The sequence below is a fragment of the Lycium barbarum genome, chromosome 10 (assembly GCF_019175385.1).
Source record: "Lycium barbarum isolate Lr01 chromosome 10, ASM1917538v2, whole genome shotgun sequence".
Taxonomy (NCBI): domain Eukaryota; kingdom Viridiplantae; phylum Streptophyta; class Magnoliopsida; order Solanales; family Solanaceae; genus Lycium; species Lycium barbarum.
Window position 1 is genome coordinate 118789499 of NC_083346.1, and position 17013 is coordinate 118806511.

The window sequence follows — 17013 nt, forward strand, 5'->3', positions numbered from 1 at the left end:
CAAGGTACAGCGGAAGCACCGTCCGATTGAGGAGGCCACTTGGGAGACCGAGAGAGATATGCGAAGTAGATAACCTCAGTTGTTAGACAGATCAGGTACCCTTTTCTCCATCTTTCCCTTGTCGCTCGAGGACGAGCGATTGTTTGATTGGTATCTGATGTAACGACTCGTTTGGTCGTTCAACACTTTGGACTCTTTTTCGTTAAAATACCCTTTCCGTAGCCTTAAATGGTATTCTTAACTTGTAGGGAAAGGGGCACGGTTATATAATTGATAGGTAATTTTTGGATTCATTAATTTCTAGGAAACATGTCCCTTAACATTAATTATGGTATTAGTATTGGGTGGAAATGCATTTAATTAGTAATTTATTTTCCACTTCTGTTGGTGGTTAGCCGTATAATACTAGGATACAAAGTTAGTGGTTCAATCAATTTAAGGAATTAAGTGGAAGGTTGATGTTGCCAGGAATGAGTGAAAGACAAATAGTTAGTGGAAGTTTTTTTTTTTTTGGTTTACACGGAAAGAAGGCAAAAGATAGAAAAGAGAAGGATATAGGCGAGAGGAATTGTGAGATTTCTATTCCAAATTAGGATGTGTTCTTGCAGTATACATTTGTTTCAATGCTTTCCTATTGTCCCATTCCCATATATATAAGTAGGGTTTGACATGCCAAAATATAACATTAAAAACAAATTAGAGCAAAAGTGACTGGACGGCGTCAACAACAAACAATTGAAGGCTTCAGGTAAGAGCTTAATTAAAAGCTCTGTATTTGGATATTTTGATTTCTCAAGTTTTAGTAGATGGGGTAGTTAGTTATATACCTACACATTAATTTATATTATATTATTGTGGTAGAATGAAATCAAGTCCTATGGTCTGTTGCACGAACAGTGGCATTTGGCTATTTTGAGAAATGGGACAAGACTAGTGGATCATTATGGCAAATGATGATTAATTAATTGAACTTCTATTTGAGATAGTCATTGAGAAGTTATGATAAATGGGTGTATGGATAATTCCTATATTTTTCTAGTTGGCAGAAAGGTGTGAAAATTTACATAGGAATTGATTCATACGTTTTTCTTTCTTTTACAAGGACACTGCACAAATTGTAATTTGCTAATCTAAAACTTCTTTTTATGTTTTTTCGTGTTTCAATTTCAATTCTTATATATATGGTCTATGTATTTTTAATATTAAGTGTATTGGATTATATGTGTATTTCCAAATCCAGGGTATTTAAATTGTGAAAAGTTAGATTGTGTTCGTGTATTTGTATAGGTAAAACAAAGGCGAGGAATTATTTTGTTAGTCAAATAAGGACATCCACTTGGGGGAGAAGTTATTGTCCATGAATAGTTTCTTGTTTTTATTTCATCTTTTGTTGTAGAAAGATGGCAGCCATGATTTGATTTTAGTCAAAGAAAGGACAATTTAATGTGGGGCTATCACTAGGTTGTCATGATAATACTAATGGTTAAATGATTTCTGCAAATTTGCTATGGAATTGAAGTCTCAATTTTGTAACTTAGGCTAGAGTTATAGGAATTTCCTTTCGTTATATTATCATGATTGCAATTTAATTTTAATACATAAGGTATATGTAATTGAATATTTTGGTAGTGAATTATATGAATACCTTCAGAATCATGACATTTGAATTGTGAAAAGTCAGATTTTTGTCCGAAGTTAAAGATATTGGAGTAATTAAAGGTTTCGAGTCATAGTCCTAAGAAATGAGAATTAATGATTGGATAGTCTATCTATGGATGAAGTTGACCAATTTTAATAATATATGATCCTTAGATAATGGGCGAAATTATTTTTTAAATAAAATTCCTATCTTGCCCTTGTGGGCCCAAGGCCACTTTTTGGGGTGCGTTTTTGGGTTTCGAATATAAATATAGCAATATGGGTGTCCTTAGATGTGTATTCTAACGTAGACCGCAATTTTATAGATTTTGATCGTTTAGAGGCTTTACGCAAAGGGAAGACATTAGTTTGATTGTTCGTGGCACCCGCTCGACATTGAGGTAGGTTACGGTCTACTTTAGTTAGACTCTGATTAGAGAATCGTATGTAGTTGTAGAAAGTGACGGGGAAAGAATATAGGCCTTCGGGCATGAAGTGGAGGTGGATTCCAATTAGATTGGCTCTGTCAGCGGTTATGTGGGCTTGTCGCCATATGTGTTATTTTCTATGATTATCACCTGTTTGTATCTCTGTCACATACTAGCTCCCTCATCATATGAAAAGGAATGGTAACATTAATATGACTTGTATGTTAGTGATATTGATATCATGCATGACATGCCTTGCATATTATTCTTGTGATGTTGGTGAGTTAAGTGATTAACAGACTCTGAGGTTTTTGCCGGAGATTGAGAGTGACAAAGAGACTCTGAGGTCTTTGTCGGAGATTGAGAGTGATTGAAAGCTTCCGATATTTCTGCCGGAGAGCGCGAGTGGTACATGGACTTCGCGGGTCCCCCATGGGTCATGGCTTTGAGGCTCTGCCCTTAGCATGCGTGTACGAGAGTGAAGTGGGAGAGGTGACTATTGCATTGCATTGCATTCATCCACTCAAATATGTGACTGATCATTTGATGAGATATATCTGTCTTGGTTGATTTCATGATTCCTTTATACTTTACTCGTACATGATAAATGACCATACCTGTTTGCTCTATATGCTACTTATTGGTTTCAACTTCTTCATGCGTTATCTAATCATTGTCGGCCTATGATACTTACCGGTACAAGTGTTGTACTGATACTACTCTTGCTGCACTTTTGTTGAGTGCAGAGTACGATCCAGGCTCCAGTTCTACACCCCGTGGATGATACGCGAGGGTGACATCTTTCAGTCATTCAGGGTGAGCTACTTGTCATCCGTGGCCCCTGAAGGACCTCCTCTATTTCTTTCTGTTTTTGTGTTCGACAGACAATATGTAGCCTTCGGGTATTTTTCAGACTTCTATTCCGTACTATGTTAGTGCTCTTGTACCCTTGATCAGATTTTTGGGGTTGTTGTGAAATTTCTAGTTATGATAAGTATTTAAGACTTGATAACTTATTCTTATTTAATTTTTCTCTTATTTAACTGGTTATCAGTAATGTGGTTCGCCTACTCAGAGGGATAGTGTAGAACCACCATGACTCGCGAATCGGGTCGTGACAAAAATTTTCAAATGTATCAATGATAAAATTAAGGTGAAAATGTATATAATTAGTTAGTTTTTCTTTATTGTCTATTTGTTTGTTGTTGTGTTTTTCATACGGTTCGTTTTGATCTAAGAAAGGAAATCATGAAGTAATAGGAATATGTTTTCTATGTGACTATGATGTTATAGCTTCAAGACGTTGAAACAACTTCTTGCAAAAATATAAGGTAAGTCTGCGCACATAAGACTCAGCATAGTTAGATCCTCCCCGACCTAGCACATAGTGCCAACTTAGTGTATTAACATGTCCTTTTATAGTTCGTTTTTGTTTAACTCATACCCTGTGTTTCATTCGATACATTTTCCTTTATTTAATCCTTTAAGTGTAAGGGGAGTATGAATCTCGCTTGACATAAAAAAAATGAAGAGGTTAACATCATTAACAAGTAAGAAAGGCTAGAACAAAACTTTAACTCACACATACAATTTCTTTTCTTTCCCACCCAATGTCTGGTGCTCACTTTGGAGTTTGATTTTCCTGATTAATAAAAGATATCACTCTGTTTATCATATCATTAGTATTCTCAAACACAACTCTAATATATCAAACTGGAAGTTGTGCTCTTCACTTTTAATTTTTAAGCTTGTTGTACATATTATTTGATATGTATATATACGTATATACGAATTTATAAACTTAGAAAAAAAATAACTTATAAATAACTTAAGTTATAATATATAAGTTATAAGTATATATAGTATACTTAAGCGCGCGCACGCGCGCGCACACACACACATATATATATAACATAAGTATATTCTTACTATATTTTAGGTATACGTAGTATAACTTAAGCATATAAATTAATATATATATATATATATATATATATATATATATATATATATATATATATATATATATATATATATATATATATATATATATGATGTATTCCTGACTTGCTTTTAGCTTGTTAGTTAGTAAATATATAAACTTTACTTAGAAACTTATAAAACATATGCAAATATACCTACCATATATTAATAAATACTATAATATATATATATATATATACTATACAAAATGTGTTTGAACCGAACCGGTTCCGGTTTCGGGTTTTTAACCAGTAAACCGGAACCGGTGGCTGGTTCTGATTTTTTAACCGGTTACCGGTCTGGTCCGGTTCAAACCGGTTAACAGGTTTAATTACAGCTCATCATTTATCTCAAGATTTTTTCATGAGAACATTACTCCAAAATTTGCATCATAGTAATAGTGTTGTTAGTGAAAACGTGACTTAGATTTGCAGGGCAGAATCCAGAAAATGCAATTTTAATTTAGAGGAGTTGATAAATCATCGCAAATTAAAGATGCTTAATATTAGAAAGGGATGACAAGATCAATGGTAAAAAGAATTGTCTCAAATTGAGAAGCAATGTTACAAGCTTTCTTTTAGGACCGTGCTTTACTAGTAAGTAATTAAGTTAATCGAGGACCAAAGTGTGACCTGCCTAGTAAATGCAAGTTATAAATCCCCTAACTAGTTTATCCCAAATCTTGATGGCTAAGTTAGCGTTTGGCCATAGATTTCCCCAAAAAAATTGAAAAATTTGATTTGGATGAAATTTTTCAAATTTTGAAAATGTGTTTGGCCATAGTTTTCCAAACATATTTGACATTTAAAAAAAATATATATATATAACAAACATGAAGCATGTCTTATACCCATAAATTCTAAAAATGATCAAGAATGCCCCATCATAACAAACATACTTGTTAATCCCAATCCCTGAATTTCCATTCTTGATCATTGCATTTAGTTGATCCTTAGGATTTATCTTTTCAGTGTATCAATTTTCATATGTTATGGAGGTACTGGCTTTAAGTCCCCCTCCCACCTGTAATGTCTCTTTTGTCCAAAATAAACATGGTAGGGGTCCATGCCAAACCCCCCACCACCACGGGAAGTGAAAAACTGGGTGGATGGTTTAAAAAAAAAATACTTGTTAATCCCAAAATATTTCTATGTGTTTTAAGTTTGTTGTTGAATTTGGTTTCAGTACTCTTATCTTACTAATTTTGTAATTTTCTTGTTGAATAAATCTCAATTTGTGATTTTTTTTTATTGAATCGCACTATTTTCTGCATTTCAATTTGTGCAAATGTGAGACGAATTTGGATATGCAGACTCAATAATTAGTTATTTGACATTACAATCAGTGAAAATTTTTGGGATTAAAACATTAGTCACTGACCAAATTTAAAAAATTTAGAAAGGCCAATAGATAAATCTTGGCCTAAAAACAGGTTTGAACCAGAAGTTTTTTTTTTTCAAAATCTGTTAACTAACCAAACACAAATTTAAAAAAATATTTTTAAAATATGTTCCCAAAATCTATAGCCAAGCAGGAGCTAAGTATATTTATAGTTGCGAAGCATATTACTAGCTACCACGTATACCAACCACCAAACTGCCACCTAATCATGGCAGAGCACCTCCTAGGGTTTTGCCGCCTATTGTTTTTCCACCTCCAGTCACTCGGCCACCTGGCGTTTTGCTTCCACTCACGAGGACACCTGGCGTTCCGCCTCCCATCACCAAGCCACCATATATCATTTTACCACCTATAGTCAATCCTCTAATCGTAATGCCTCCAATCACTAGCCTGTCTGGCATATCTTCTCCAGTCACCAAGCCACCGGCATCCTGCCACCTGTCACTAGGCCACCTGGCATGCTTCTACCTATAATAAACCATTCTGAAATTATTCCACCAACTACAAACCCTCCCAGAACTATTCCACCAATAACAAATCCTCCGGGAGAAGTCCATCTGCTGGTGGATATCCACCCTACGGGCCTCCTGGTGGTGGAGGCAAACTAGGTGGCGATGGAGGCAGAGGCATTCCAGGTATTATCCCGCCACCCGTCGTGTGTCCTATGGAATCATTCAAGCATGGGCTTTGTCTTGATGTACTTGGAGGATTAGTGCATGTAGGAATTGTTGGGTTTTGATATTGGTTTTAATTTTAATTTAATTAATTATGATTTACTTAATTAATTAATTATTTCCAGATCGTGACCCTCCGCGTGTCTGACCCGCGACCCGTTTCTTCCCCGATTAATTTAAATTTCCCTCCATTTTATTTTTAAAACGTATATTTTTTGAAAGGTTGCAAACCTTTCTGAAAAGCTGCAAACCTTTTCCCAACCAGTGCATTAATGGATATAAATTCCAGTTAATATTCAGATTATTTATTACGAATTTTCTAATATTCTCTATTCTTCTACTCTTCTTAAAAGTTTTTTCTTATGTGTGATATACTGTCGTTTAATGGTTCGCCGCTACCGGAATTTGGAGTACCACTATTCTGGTAAGATAATTGTTCTATCCCGGGAGGGGATATTCCATCAACCGCGAGTACTGTGAGGAGAATAATTTCCTTAAGGACACACTTTGAACTAAGTGTGATCGATTATATTCTGAATCTTGAACCTGCCAAATTGTGTTGCTTTTGCCCTTTATCATGATAACAATGATAAGGGCATCACTTTCCAGTACAATATTTTGAAAATTGTGTGAAATACACCATTGTAAGCCATAGATTATAGTCTTTGCTTCAGCAAAATTACTGCTACCCATTCACATGTATTTAGCCAAGGACATGATCATTCTTCCATTGTTATCTCTAACTATTCCTCCTGCTCCAATATAATCAGTTGCATTGTGACTGCCATCTGTGTTGAGTTTTATCCAACTCATCGGAGGTCTGATCCACTTCATTGTGATGCAATTAATTTTTTGTGAGCTGATCATAACTTGTTTGGTGAGATCCTGCATATCCATGTCCATTGAGTAGTAGAGTTGGTCTTTCATACAATCCATTTTATATAGTAGGAAATCTGGTAAACAATTTTGGCTTTTGAAACTTTTTTTCCCCATATCTGTAGGAACATCTAGCCTTCCATATTTCCCATAAAATAAATATAGGAATAATTTTGAGTAGATCTTTGTGTAAGCTGTTTTTGGGCTTGAGGGCACCATTTCATCATTTGGGTTTTGACGGAGCCTGGTTCCCATGGGATTCCAAAAAATTCCATGTAACTCTTGTCAGGTCTCCGTTTAGCATATTTAAATCGTCTACTTAAGTCTCTTTTGATAAAACGAACTATAGTACTTACTAAGCTGCACATTTATATTCTTTCTTAGTGAAGTACTTATACATGATATTGTTCTATTAGAGAACAATTGTTTGAATCTTTTTTTCTAGTGGTTTTTTTTTTTTTTTTGAAGAAGCTAATGTTTTTTTCTTCAAAATATGAATAGAGATTTACCTCTTTTTTGACGAAATTGCAAACAAACAAAGTTGCAAAAGTTGAAATCACTTCTCCAAACAAACCCCAATATGTCGACTAAATTTGATTATTATATACAGTACGTGATGAGCCGTGAAATTAAGGGATATTCGATACTAATTCCTTAAGCTTTTGTGACTCTTTAAGCACTTTTGTTGTTACTTTTTGTGTTTTTATGTTATTTTGTAGGAAAAGATGCCCGGAGAGCATAACGGAGCAAAACGGACCAAAATAGAGCAAAAATAGAACAAATCAACATTTCTGGCAGCATATGCTAATAGCACATGGTGCAACACTTTGTGCATGCACCATCCGCGAGCAGCACTTTGTGCATGCACCATCCACGAGCAGCACATGGTGCAGCACTTTGTGCATGCACCATCCGCGATTAGCACTTGGTGCAGCATGTTGAACATGCGAATAGCACATGGTGCAGCATGTTGTGCAAGAGGGTATTATGGTCCAGATTTTGTTCCCGTTTTTGGAATGATATAAATACTCTTTTAGGGTTTTGTAATACATATCTTTGGCAGTTTTTCATCAAGTTTGGAGACTAGTTTTTACACCACACTTTGGGGTTGAAGATTTGAAGATTTGGTTGAGTATTTCTTAAACCTTTAATTCATTTCTTCAATTCCTTGCTTTGTATTGTATATCTAAGTGTGTATCTTTCTATTCCATAACTTGAATCTCGTTTATGAAAGTATTCTTGATTAAAGTTTGGTTTGAAACTCTTGTTATGCTTATGTATTGAATGATTCTTATTGCTATTGAAGTGGGTCTTTGTTGATTTAATTAATCTCGTTCTTGAATGTTTCCAAAGGGATTAGCTAACCCTAGGACTCACCCATTTACTTAGATTGAGCTTGGAAGAGGAAATCTAGGTTGGGAAAGAATAATTAACAAGAATTTGGGTCATTAAACTCATCTAATAACTTGAGCTCGGAAGAGGATAGTTACTTGAGGCTAAATTGATTGTACCTAATACCACACTCTAAGGCTTGGAAAAGCTTAGAGTGAAATTCATTGATTTGGTTGGAAGACTTTCAATGAGATTTTAGATATCATTATCTATCAACATAAACCCGTTCTTAGTTGTAAAATCGTAAAATACGTTGGATCGTTACTTGAGTGTAATCGCCTATTATCCATGCTTGTGGCCATTGATCATTTTACTCGCTTTCTAGGTTAGTTTATATTTTCGCTTTAGTCATAATTTTCTCAAACAAAAAAACCAAAATACCATTTATCATTTGGCTTTAGCTTAGTTGGTGAAAATTCCTTACTTTCTTAATCGCCTAGCATATTGTTCTCTGTGGGATCGACCCCGACTCATAGTTGGGTAAATATATTGCATACGACCGTGTACACTTTCTCTTTGAGGAGTGTATTTGAACGTTATTAGTACACAATTTTAGTCTGCAAGCGGCCAAATTGGCGAACTGTGTAAAAATAAAGTACACCAGAATGCCATTGAAATTATGGAAGGTTGTATGTCAAGATCAATATGTCTAAATTTGTAGTAGGAATAGGAATAATACATCATCAATAAACGTTAAATTTGCTCTCAGTTATAAGAATCTGAATCATGGGTTGTCTATACATGCTTGTGGCTAATTAGAGTTCTTCCAAAGCAGCTTGGCCCCATTTATGGAAATATCAGAGACAAATCGCTCTCTCAAGTCTTCTATTTTTTTTCACATGAAGGGAATTACATCATGGGGAATCGAACCCTCACCAATAAGGTGAAAGTTTAGATAGCCAACCAACTGAGCTACCAAAATCTCGCTTGCTCTCTTAAGGCCAGTCCTCTCTTCGAAAAATAATTAAATGACTTCTTGATTAATGGACATAAGATCGCGAGCATTTTCAAATTTAGCCGATGCATAACTTGTCCAACCTGCCCAGACTTGAATGAGTTAAGCTGGACACACACACATTTATTTATTTTTGAACATATATTTATTGATGGGTCATATTGGACATAGCACATCAAAAAGTTTTGGCTAATTTAAATTGCACATGTAACCCATAAAAGAACTCATCGACGCATAAGAAGATATCATTTTTAGTTTGTTTTGTTTGATATAGTCATAATAAATAAACGAATTTTTTTATTATTTTAATTTTGTAATTAAACAAATAAATGGACAAACAAACAAATGAAAATCATTATGAATTGTCTGAGTTAAGTTATGATCAATTGTGTGTAGTTCAGCTGTTCAAGTAGACTCGTCCATTTTGGCCCAAGAAGACTTTAGGCAAGTTTATGACCTCACTCGTTTTTAATACTGTATTTACTTCAACCCATTTAACACCCTAATAGTAAATATTTGCTCGCACCCAATATCTACAACGCACCAATCAGTGCATAGCATGTATTTGCTAATAGACTACTATCACCAGAGGTGAATTTATGCTTAAAATTTGAGTCACGTGAACACATGGTCAATCAACTAAACTCGATATATTATGTGTATAATTTTAAAAATATACACTAGCTCTTGCGAGTTTTTTTTTTTTTTTGCTTTTATTTTCTAAAGCAGCCTTTTAACTTTCATTTTTATACTATTCTAAATCCTTTTTCTTCTATAATTCTAATTACTAAAAAGTAAAAAACCTGTTTTTTTATATTACATGTAATGACTTTTCCCCCCTTTACTTCTAATTACCCCAAGTCCCAAAGGCAAAAGAAATAAAAAAAAATACCATAGGCGCTAAACTGTAATGAACAAAGGCACAAGAAATCAAAAAATCCCATAGCTAATGATGAATTCATACTCTTGAAATCCTGGATTCACCTCTGATTATCACCCAAGATAGTGGTTACTTATATATGCTCACCTTTCACCCTATTAAATCACTTAACCATGCTAATTTGATATAGTTTGATTTAAAATTGGGTGTAAGTATATCTACATGAAATTTGTAAAATCTACTCGTTAAAGAAGATTAAATCACTGCTCACGAAGGTAGAAATATTGGGAGCGCTACGTTGGGACGATTTCTTTTAAATTCTGATCCAGAAAATATGGCAAATTTACAATCAAATTTTCTTTTAAATTATTACTTCCTTTTTCTTTTTTCTACATTTGAAATATATATAGTCAAACCTCTATAATGGCAGCATTTGTCCTGAAATTTCATGGCCGCTATAGTGAGGCGTTGTTATGTATGTATACTGACATTTGATGTTTAGATCTCATTTAGCTATTATAAACAAAAGTGCGCAAGCAATTATTTTTTGGTACTTTTCATGTTATAAACGAAAACAATATACTTGTCAATTTCAAAATTTCATTTGATTTTCATATCTCATTAATTAATTATTGAAAAGACTAATAAATTCATAGCTAGTTATATCATACAGATAAATAATTAAAATTTAAGGAACATATGCATTCAAAATTAATTAAGAATTTAAATAATTCAAGTTTGACATAATAATTTTACAATAGTAGGTTGTTTCGTAAATTTCAGTCTTTTAGTGAAAAAAAGTGAATCCCATATTAAAAAAACAAACAATAATAAAAAAATGCTTAGAAATCAAACAATTAAATCAATAATGATGGATTCATTTCCACATGCGTATCAACCCATTAGTAGGAGCAAATGAAATTATTTTACAGCAACATAATTAAAATACTTATATATTAAAATAAGATAGAATTTAATTACTTTTTCATTTTTTTCCTTACTCTAATAAATGTGAAAAGAGATTAATGTCATAAGAGAAAAAATATATTAAATGGAGATCAAAAATTATAATTATAATTGACGTTTTCTTAAAAAATCGTATAAAAAAACATGACAAGTAAAATGAGTTAAACAAAAAATATTTACTGAAAATTAAAAAATAGAAGTTCTTCATTTAAATAGAAAATCAAATTTCTACTTTGTTTCATTTTAAACATGTAAAATTAATATAATAATTTGAATTAAAATTATCCAAATCAAATTTGATAAAAAAGAATTATGTATTACTTTACTATTGCTACTATATAGAAGAGCCGGTTTATATAGGCAAGATCTTCGTCCGTGTTCGGTTCTACTTTTTTATTTAAGGGTAAAAAATCCATTGTGGTCCCACCCACTTTTTTATTTAAAGGAAAAAAAATCACGTTTTATACTTTATATTACCAACTCTTCTAAAAAGTAGATAGAAATACTTTATTATATTTCTATTTTTCTATTATATAGAAGCATCGATTTACCCGTGCTTCGACGACACTCACTCTTAAAAAAAGGTGGACCCCACTCTCTCCAAACTCACGAAAAAAAGTGGACCCCATCCTCTCCAAACTCATGAAAAAAAGTGGACCTCATATTAAAAAAAGAAAAGAAAAAAGGCAACGTCAAAAAAAAACGTGCACCCCATATATTAAAAAATCAAACCATATTCATGTAATTCCCAAAATATCCCCATCAAGTCAATAATATTGGATTCATTACCACATGCATATTAACCCATTAGTGAGAGCCAATGAAATTATTGCACGACAAAAAACACGAGCCCCATATTATAACTTCAAAATATTTAATTACAGTATTTGTTATTCCGCCATGTCATTTATTTGTTATGTTTACTAAAATATATATATTTAAAAAATAAGATACAATTTAATTACTTTTTAATTTTTATTCTTACTCCAATAAATATGAAAAGAGATCAAATGAATATCAAATAATGAATAAGGTAAATTAGTCAAATTATAATTCTAATTCACATTTCCTTACAAAATCATGAAAAAGGCAACATGACAATTAGAATGAGTTAAACCAAGAATATTTACCAAAAATTAAAAAATAACATTTCTTCGTTTAAATAGAAAATTAATTTCTACTTTTTTTCGTTGTAAACATGTAAATTAATTTAATAATTTGAATTAAAATTATCCAAATTCAAATTTGATAAAAAATAATACGTATTTACACTTTTAAATTACTCGAATTAAAATTGAAAGTATCAACTGATGTTTAAATATTTCTATTATTTTATCTCAAAGAGAGGAAAATAGTTTTCTTTTAAACAAGTCTTTTCTTTTAAAAAGTATTAATAAATTTTCATAGGAAACACGAATAAAATAAAGTTTTAGATACGGAGCACAAACTACAATGTTATATTAATCGTATTTTGAACATATTATATATATATATATATATATATATATATATATATATATATTGTCACTATCTAAACATAACTACATATACATAGATACACTATCATCCGAAGTGTTGGGCCCGTGCGCAGCACGAGCATAGGCCATCTAGTATATATATATATATAATAAGGAAAATAATTTAGCAAAAATATCGGATTTGAGTTAAAACTATTAACTTCTGTCAATCCATAATTAATGATATAAATACGCCACTGATCTCCTAGCTAGCTATAATCACTGAAGTTGGAACTTGGGCATGTACGCTTGTTAAATGTATCTTCAGCTTATTTTCAATTATTTAATCACTACCACGTCCGGTTGTTTAAATACCTAAGCGCTTAATATTTGAGATTCTCAATTATCTCATTACTTCCGTTAATCGAGGTCATAACAATGCTGTTAATAAGTCAAATTCAACTACGAACAGAGCATATTCATAAACATATACACATAATGAAAAACAATACATGTTTCTCTTAACATAGATAAGAATACGCGACTTTTGTAGGACCACAAAAAAAAGTTAAACCAAACTAATACAAATAGGTTTCACGCACTAATTTAATGTGTGAAAGGATAAAACTGCAAAAATAAAAGTTTGGTCGTTCACGCACTAAATTAGTGCGTGAAACCTATTTATGTTTTTTTTCTTTTGTATTAGTTAGATTCAACGTTTTTTTTTGTCCTATAAAAGTCGCGAATTCCTTAGATAAGGATAAAAGAAAAATGACAACCTTACGACAATAGGCTTCTATATGGTAAAGTACAAAATCAAGCTTATGAGATTCAAAGAGGAACTTATTTCAAGATACTCGATCAATTCCACTTATTACACAACCATAACAACAAAGAGTTAATTACCACACACTGGAATATATTATCCTTACATGAGAAATGCATAGCTAGGTTGTTCAATTAGGACACTGGAAGCCAGATGGAACTTTTTTATCACAAGCATTGAGAATAAGGCTTAGAGAAATAGGGACGTTAAGGTTGATTCCAAGAACATTTGCGTTAATGGCAATGCATAAACAAAGAGCAGCATCAAGATCAACAAGTCCTTGAATGAGAGAACAACAAGGTTTGTTTGATGGATTTCCAATTCTAACTCCAAGTAAATTGTCAAGAACATTAGCACAAACACCTAATTTGAGAGTATCAATAGAGCACTTGTCTTGGGAGCTGAGACTCGGGGTTGGCATTGGCTTCGGTGTCGGCATAGGCGTTGGTGTTGGCATCGGCATTGGCGTTGGCGTCGGCGTTGGCGTTGGCGTTGGCATCGTCATTGGTGTTGGCGGCTTTAGCGTTGGCATCGGCTTTGGCATTGGTTTAGGCGATGCACACACAAGAGAGAAAAAAAGAATGTTTACAAGAAGAAAGAGATCAAGGCAGGTGGTTTTCATAGAAGCCATTTTCTACTTAAGTAGGATTTTGGGTTTGGTTGATATTGAAAAGATTATAGGAGGTGAGTATTTATAGAATGCAAAATTAAGCATCATAGTCTATATATATATATATAGGAGGTGAGTATTTATAGAATGCAAAATTAAGTATCATATATAGTCAATATATATATATATATATATATATATATATATATATATATATATATATAGAGAGAGAGAGAGAGAGAGAGAGAGAGAGAGAGAAGCGTTGGAAGGTTGAAAATGAGAATATGAGAAATAGTGTAAAAGGATTATTACTAAATATATTTCAGGAAAATAAAAAAAAATAGAAAAGTTACATTAGGTTGTAATGACATAATGTAATTACTATCAGTTCTCACCTCCCCATGAAAATTGAAGACTATATTTACACCCTTTGAATAACACTCAACTTCATGCTGACTTGTTTAAACAAACATACAAAACTGTATAAATACACCCAACTACACACAAATCCATTCCTTAGGTGACTTTCCAAACAGGCTCCTAATATAAATTAAGTTGCATAAACTATGTGTCAGGGGAGGCTCAACAAATTCGGTGGCCTAAGGGGATACCTTGGGTTTTTTCCAATGTCGTCAACTAATACACGAGCAATCATATTGGTATCTAGAATGCAATGATCATCTGGGAGGTCACCCATATTACAAGTGTGCTTTGTGTAGAACTTTGAAATAGTCCACATCTTTTCAGCAGTTTTCTTACCACGAAGCATCCATTCGCAACCTTGATATTTTCTCTTGCAGACCAATCGCCAAATTTTTCATGTGGAATCGTCAACTTTAAACTCCCTAATCCCCTAGATGTAATAAATCTTAACAACCCTTTGCAATGATTTTTTCGAGCTGAAAATCATCCCCTTTTCAATATGAGCCTTTTGTTTTAAAAGATCCACTGGCTCTTTCCACAAAGACAAAGGCATCTGGGCGATCTTGAAGATGACCAAGATAGGGGATCTCATCGGAATGCCATTGAATCGGCGTCGACTCTTGCTGTTGAAATTGGCTTTGCGGCTGAACCGGAGTCGACTCTTGCGGTTCAAATGGTTGCTGTGAATTCAGTTCCTCCTCGTGTGTCGGACTGTCCATCATGTCTTGCAACAGTTCTATTTGATGTTGAGTATTAATTCCAACCTCAATTTCATCGTCACTTTGCTCCGCATTAGGTAGTTCCTCACTATCGCTGGATGATGTCACTATATAATTCGGATAATCCGGACCATCCATAGCAGGCCTTTGCCTATAATTTGGTGCACCCATCGCATTCTCCCTACATAAAGAAATTAGGGTGTTTTAACTACTACACATCAAATAACACTATTGATATTAAAAAAAAATAGATGTACCGAATATAATCAACTGCACTGAAACTTGAGGAAGGACCATCACTTTGAGTTGTTGGATAGGCTGAGGATGTTCCAACCTTATTCCTCCATCTCGATTGAGGAGACCGTCCGGTATGATCTATATCGGGTGTATAACCCCTAAATAATATTGTAGGCATCATTAGTAGCTTTCAAGTGTCACTACACATATTGTACAAAATGAATATTTACCACAGCCCATCAAATTGCTGACTTAAACTATCCAGAGGAATTTGGCTAGTCAAGATGCTTTCATAGGTACTCATGTCAGGGTAATTGTGTTGATAAGTAGGTTCCTCTTGAGTGACTACAGCTTGAATTATAGGCGGGGCTTCCCAACGAGGTCTATTTCGGGATTCCTGAGGAGCCCTAGCCATGACTTCAAGTCGATTAATGGGCACCTTCTCTATATACATTTCAAGGACGTTTAAAGTTATGCATTGTCTATAATCATAAAGCGCCTTCAAAAAATCAGTCAACGAATCATCATCTTGAATGTACCACTGTCCATAACTAGTTACACCTTGCGGCATAAATGACATCGGATATTTTCCAATTATATTTAGATCAAAATCACTTCTACTAACTTGTAGTCTATTATACAAGGCTTGGAGTAGTTTTGAGAATTTTTAGTCAAGTGAAAACTTAACATGGTATTTTGGGGGAGAATCGTAGCGCAAATTATTTTCCTCGAATATAATTTGTCCATCCTAGAATAAAGAAACTTTAATTCTTGGAACATCTGCCATATTTCGAATAACTGAGGAGGAATACAAAATGCTAAAACTAGTTGAAACTTATATATTTAAGCTTTTTTTGCCTTATACGAACTCGGTATTAATAGGATTTGAATTTTGAATATAGAACCAACGATGCATGCAATTACAGTATCTTCCAATGTTACGTCAAATCAAATTATGTATGGAGGCTTGCATAACGCATGAAACAACTGTGTTATACTATGATATTCTCTCACAATGCAGTAAAATAATGTGTTATGTCAGAATAACGCATTAAATTAATGCGTTATACCAGTATAACACATTAATTTAATGCGTTATGCGATGTAACACATTATTTTACTAAGCTATGGTGGCGCATCGTATTGTCCCCTCAACTATCAAACAAAAAAATGTCATGATTCGAATCAAACTTTATATAACGTAATTTGACGAATAATTGTTACCAACACAACATTCCACACAAAATTGAGTTACGATGTCATTTTTTGACCAATTTAGATATATTAATCGTGTTATATCGTTCACTCCAGCAAACATTTTTTAAGCAATAGGTAGGACCTGGGAAGTAGGTGATGATGACTTTCATTACTCAAATAACCCTAACGACAGATTCAATCGAGAATACAATAATAAAATGAGAGAGGAGTGCGATTGGAGTGTTAGGGAAGCTGAAGCACTGGAGCACAAGTTAGCGTCCGTAGGGCTTAAACGCCAAAAAAAAAACGTGTTATGTCAATGCCTCGCGGAACTTCACAAGCGTTTAATTT

The 17013-nt window shown here is 33.4% G+C and overlaps 1 protein-coding gene and 1 long non-coding RNA gene across 2 annotated transcripts; one reads left to right on the plus strand and one right to left on the minus strand.

Moving 5' to 3' along the window:
- Nucleotides 1-298: 298 nt before the first annotated feature.
- On the plus strand, nucleotides 299-3075 carry LOC132614949 (uncharacterized). The gene is made up of 2 exons (XR_009572514.1): nucleotides 299-748; nucleotides 2813-3075. It is a non-coding gene; the product is annotated as an uncharacterized LOC132614949 (long non-coding RNA).
- A 10397-nt stretch (nucleotides 3076-13472) lies between these two features.
- Nucleotides 13473-14154, minus strand: LOC132614440 (pEARLI1-like lipid transfer protein 1). The gene has a single exon (XM_060328895.1). It carries the CDS (start codon nucleotides 14105-14107, stop codon nucleotides 13607-13609), a length of 501 nt encoding a protein of 166 aa, XP_060184878.1. The 5' UTR covers nucleotides 14108-14154; the 3' UTR covers nucleotides 13473-13606.
- Between the last annotated feature and the right edge of the window lie 2859 nt (nucleotides 14155-17013).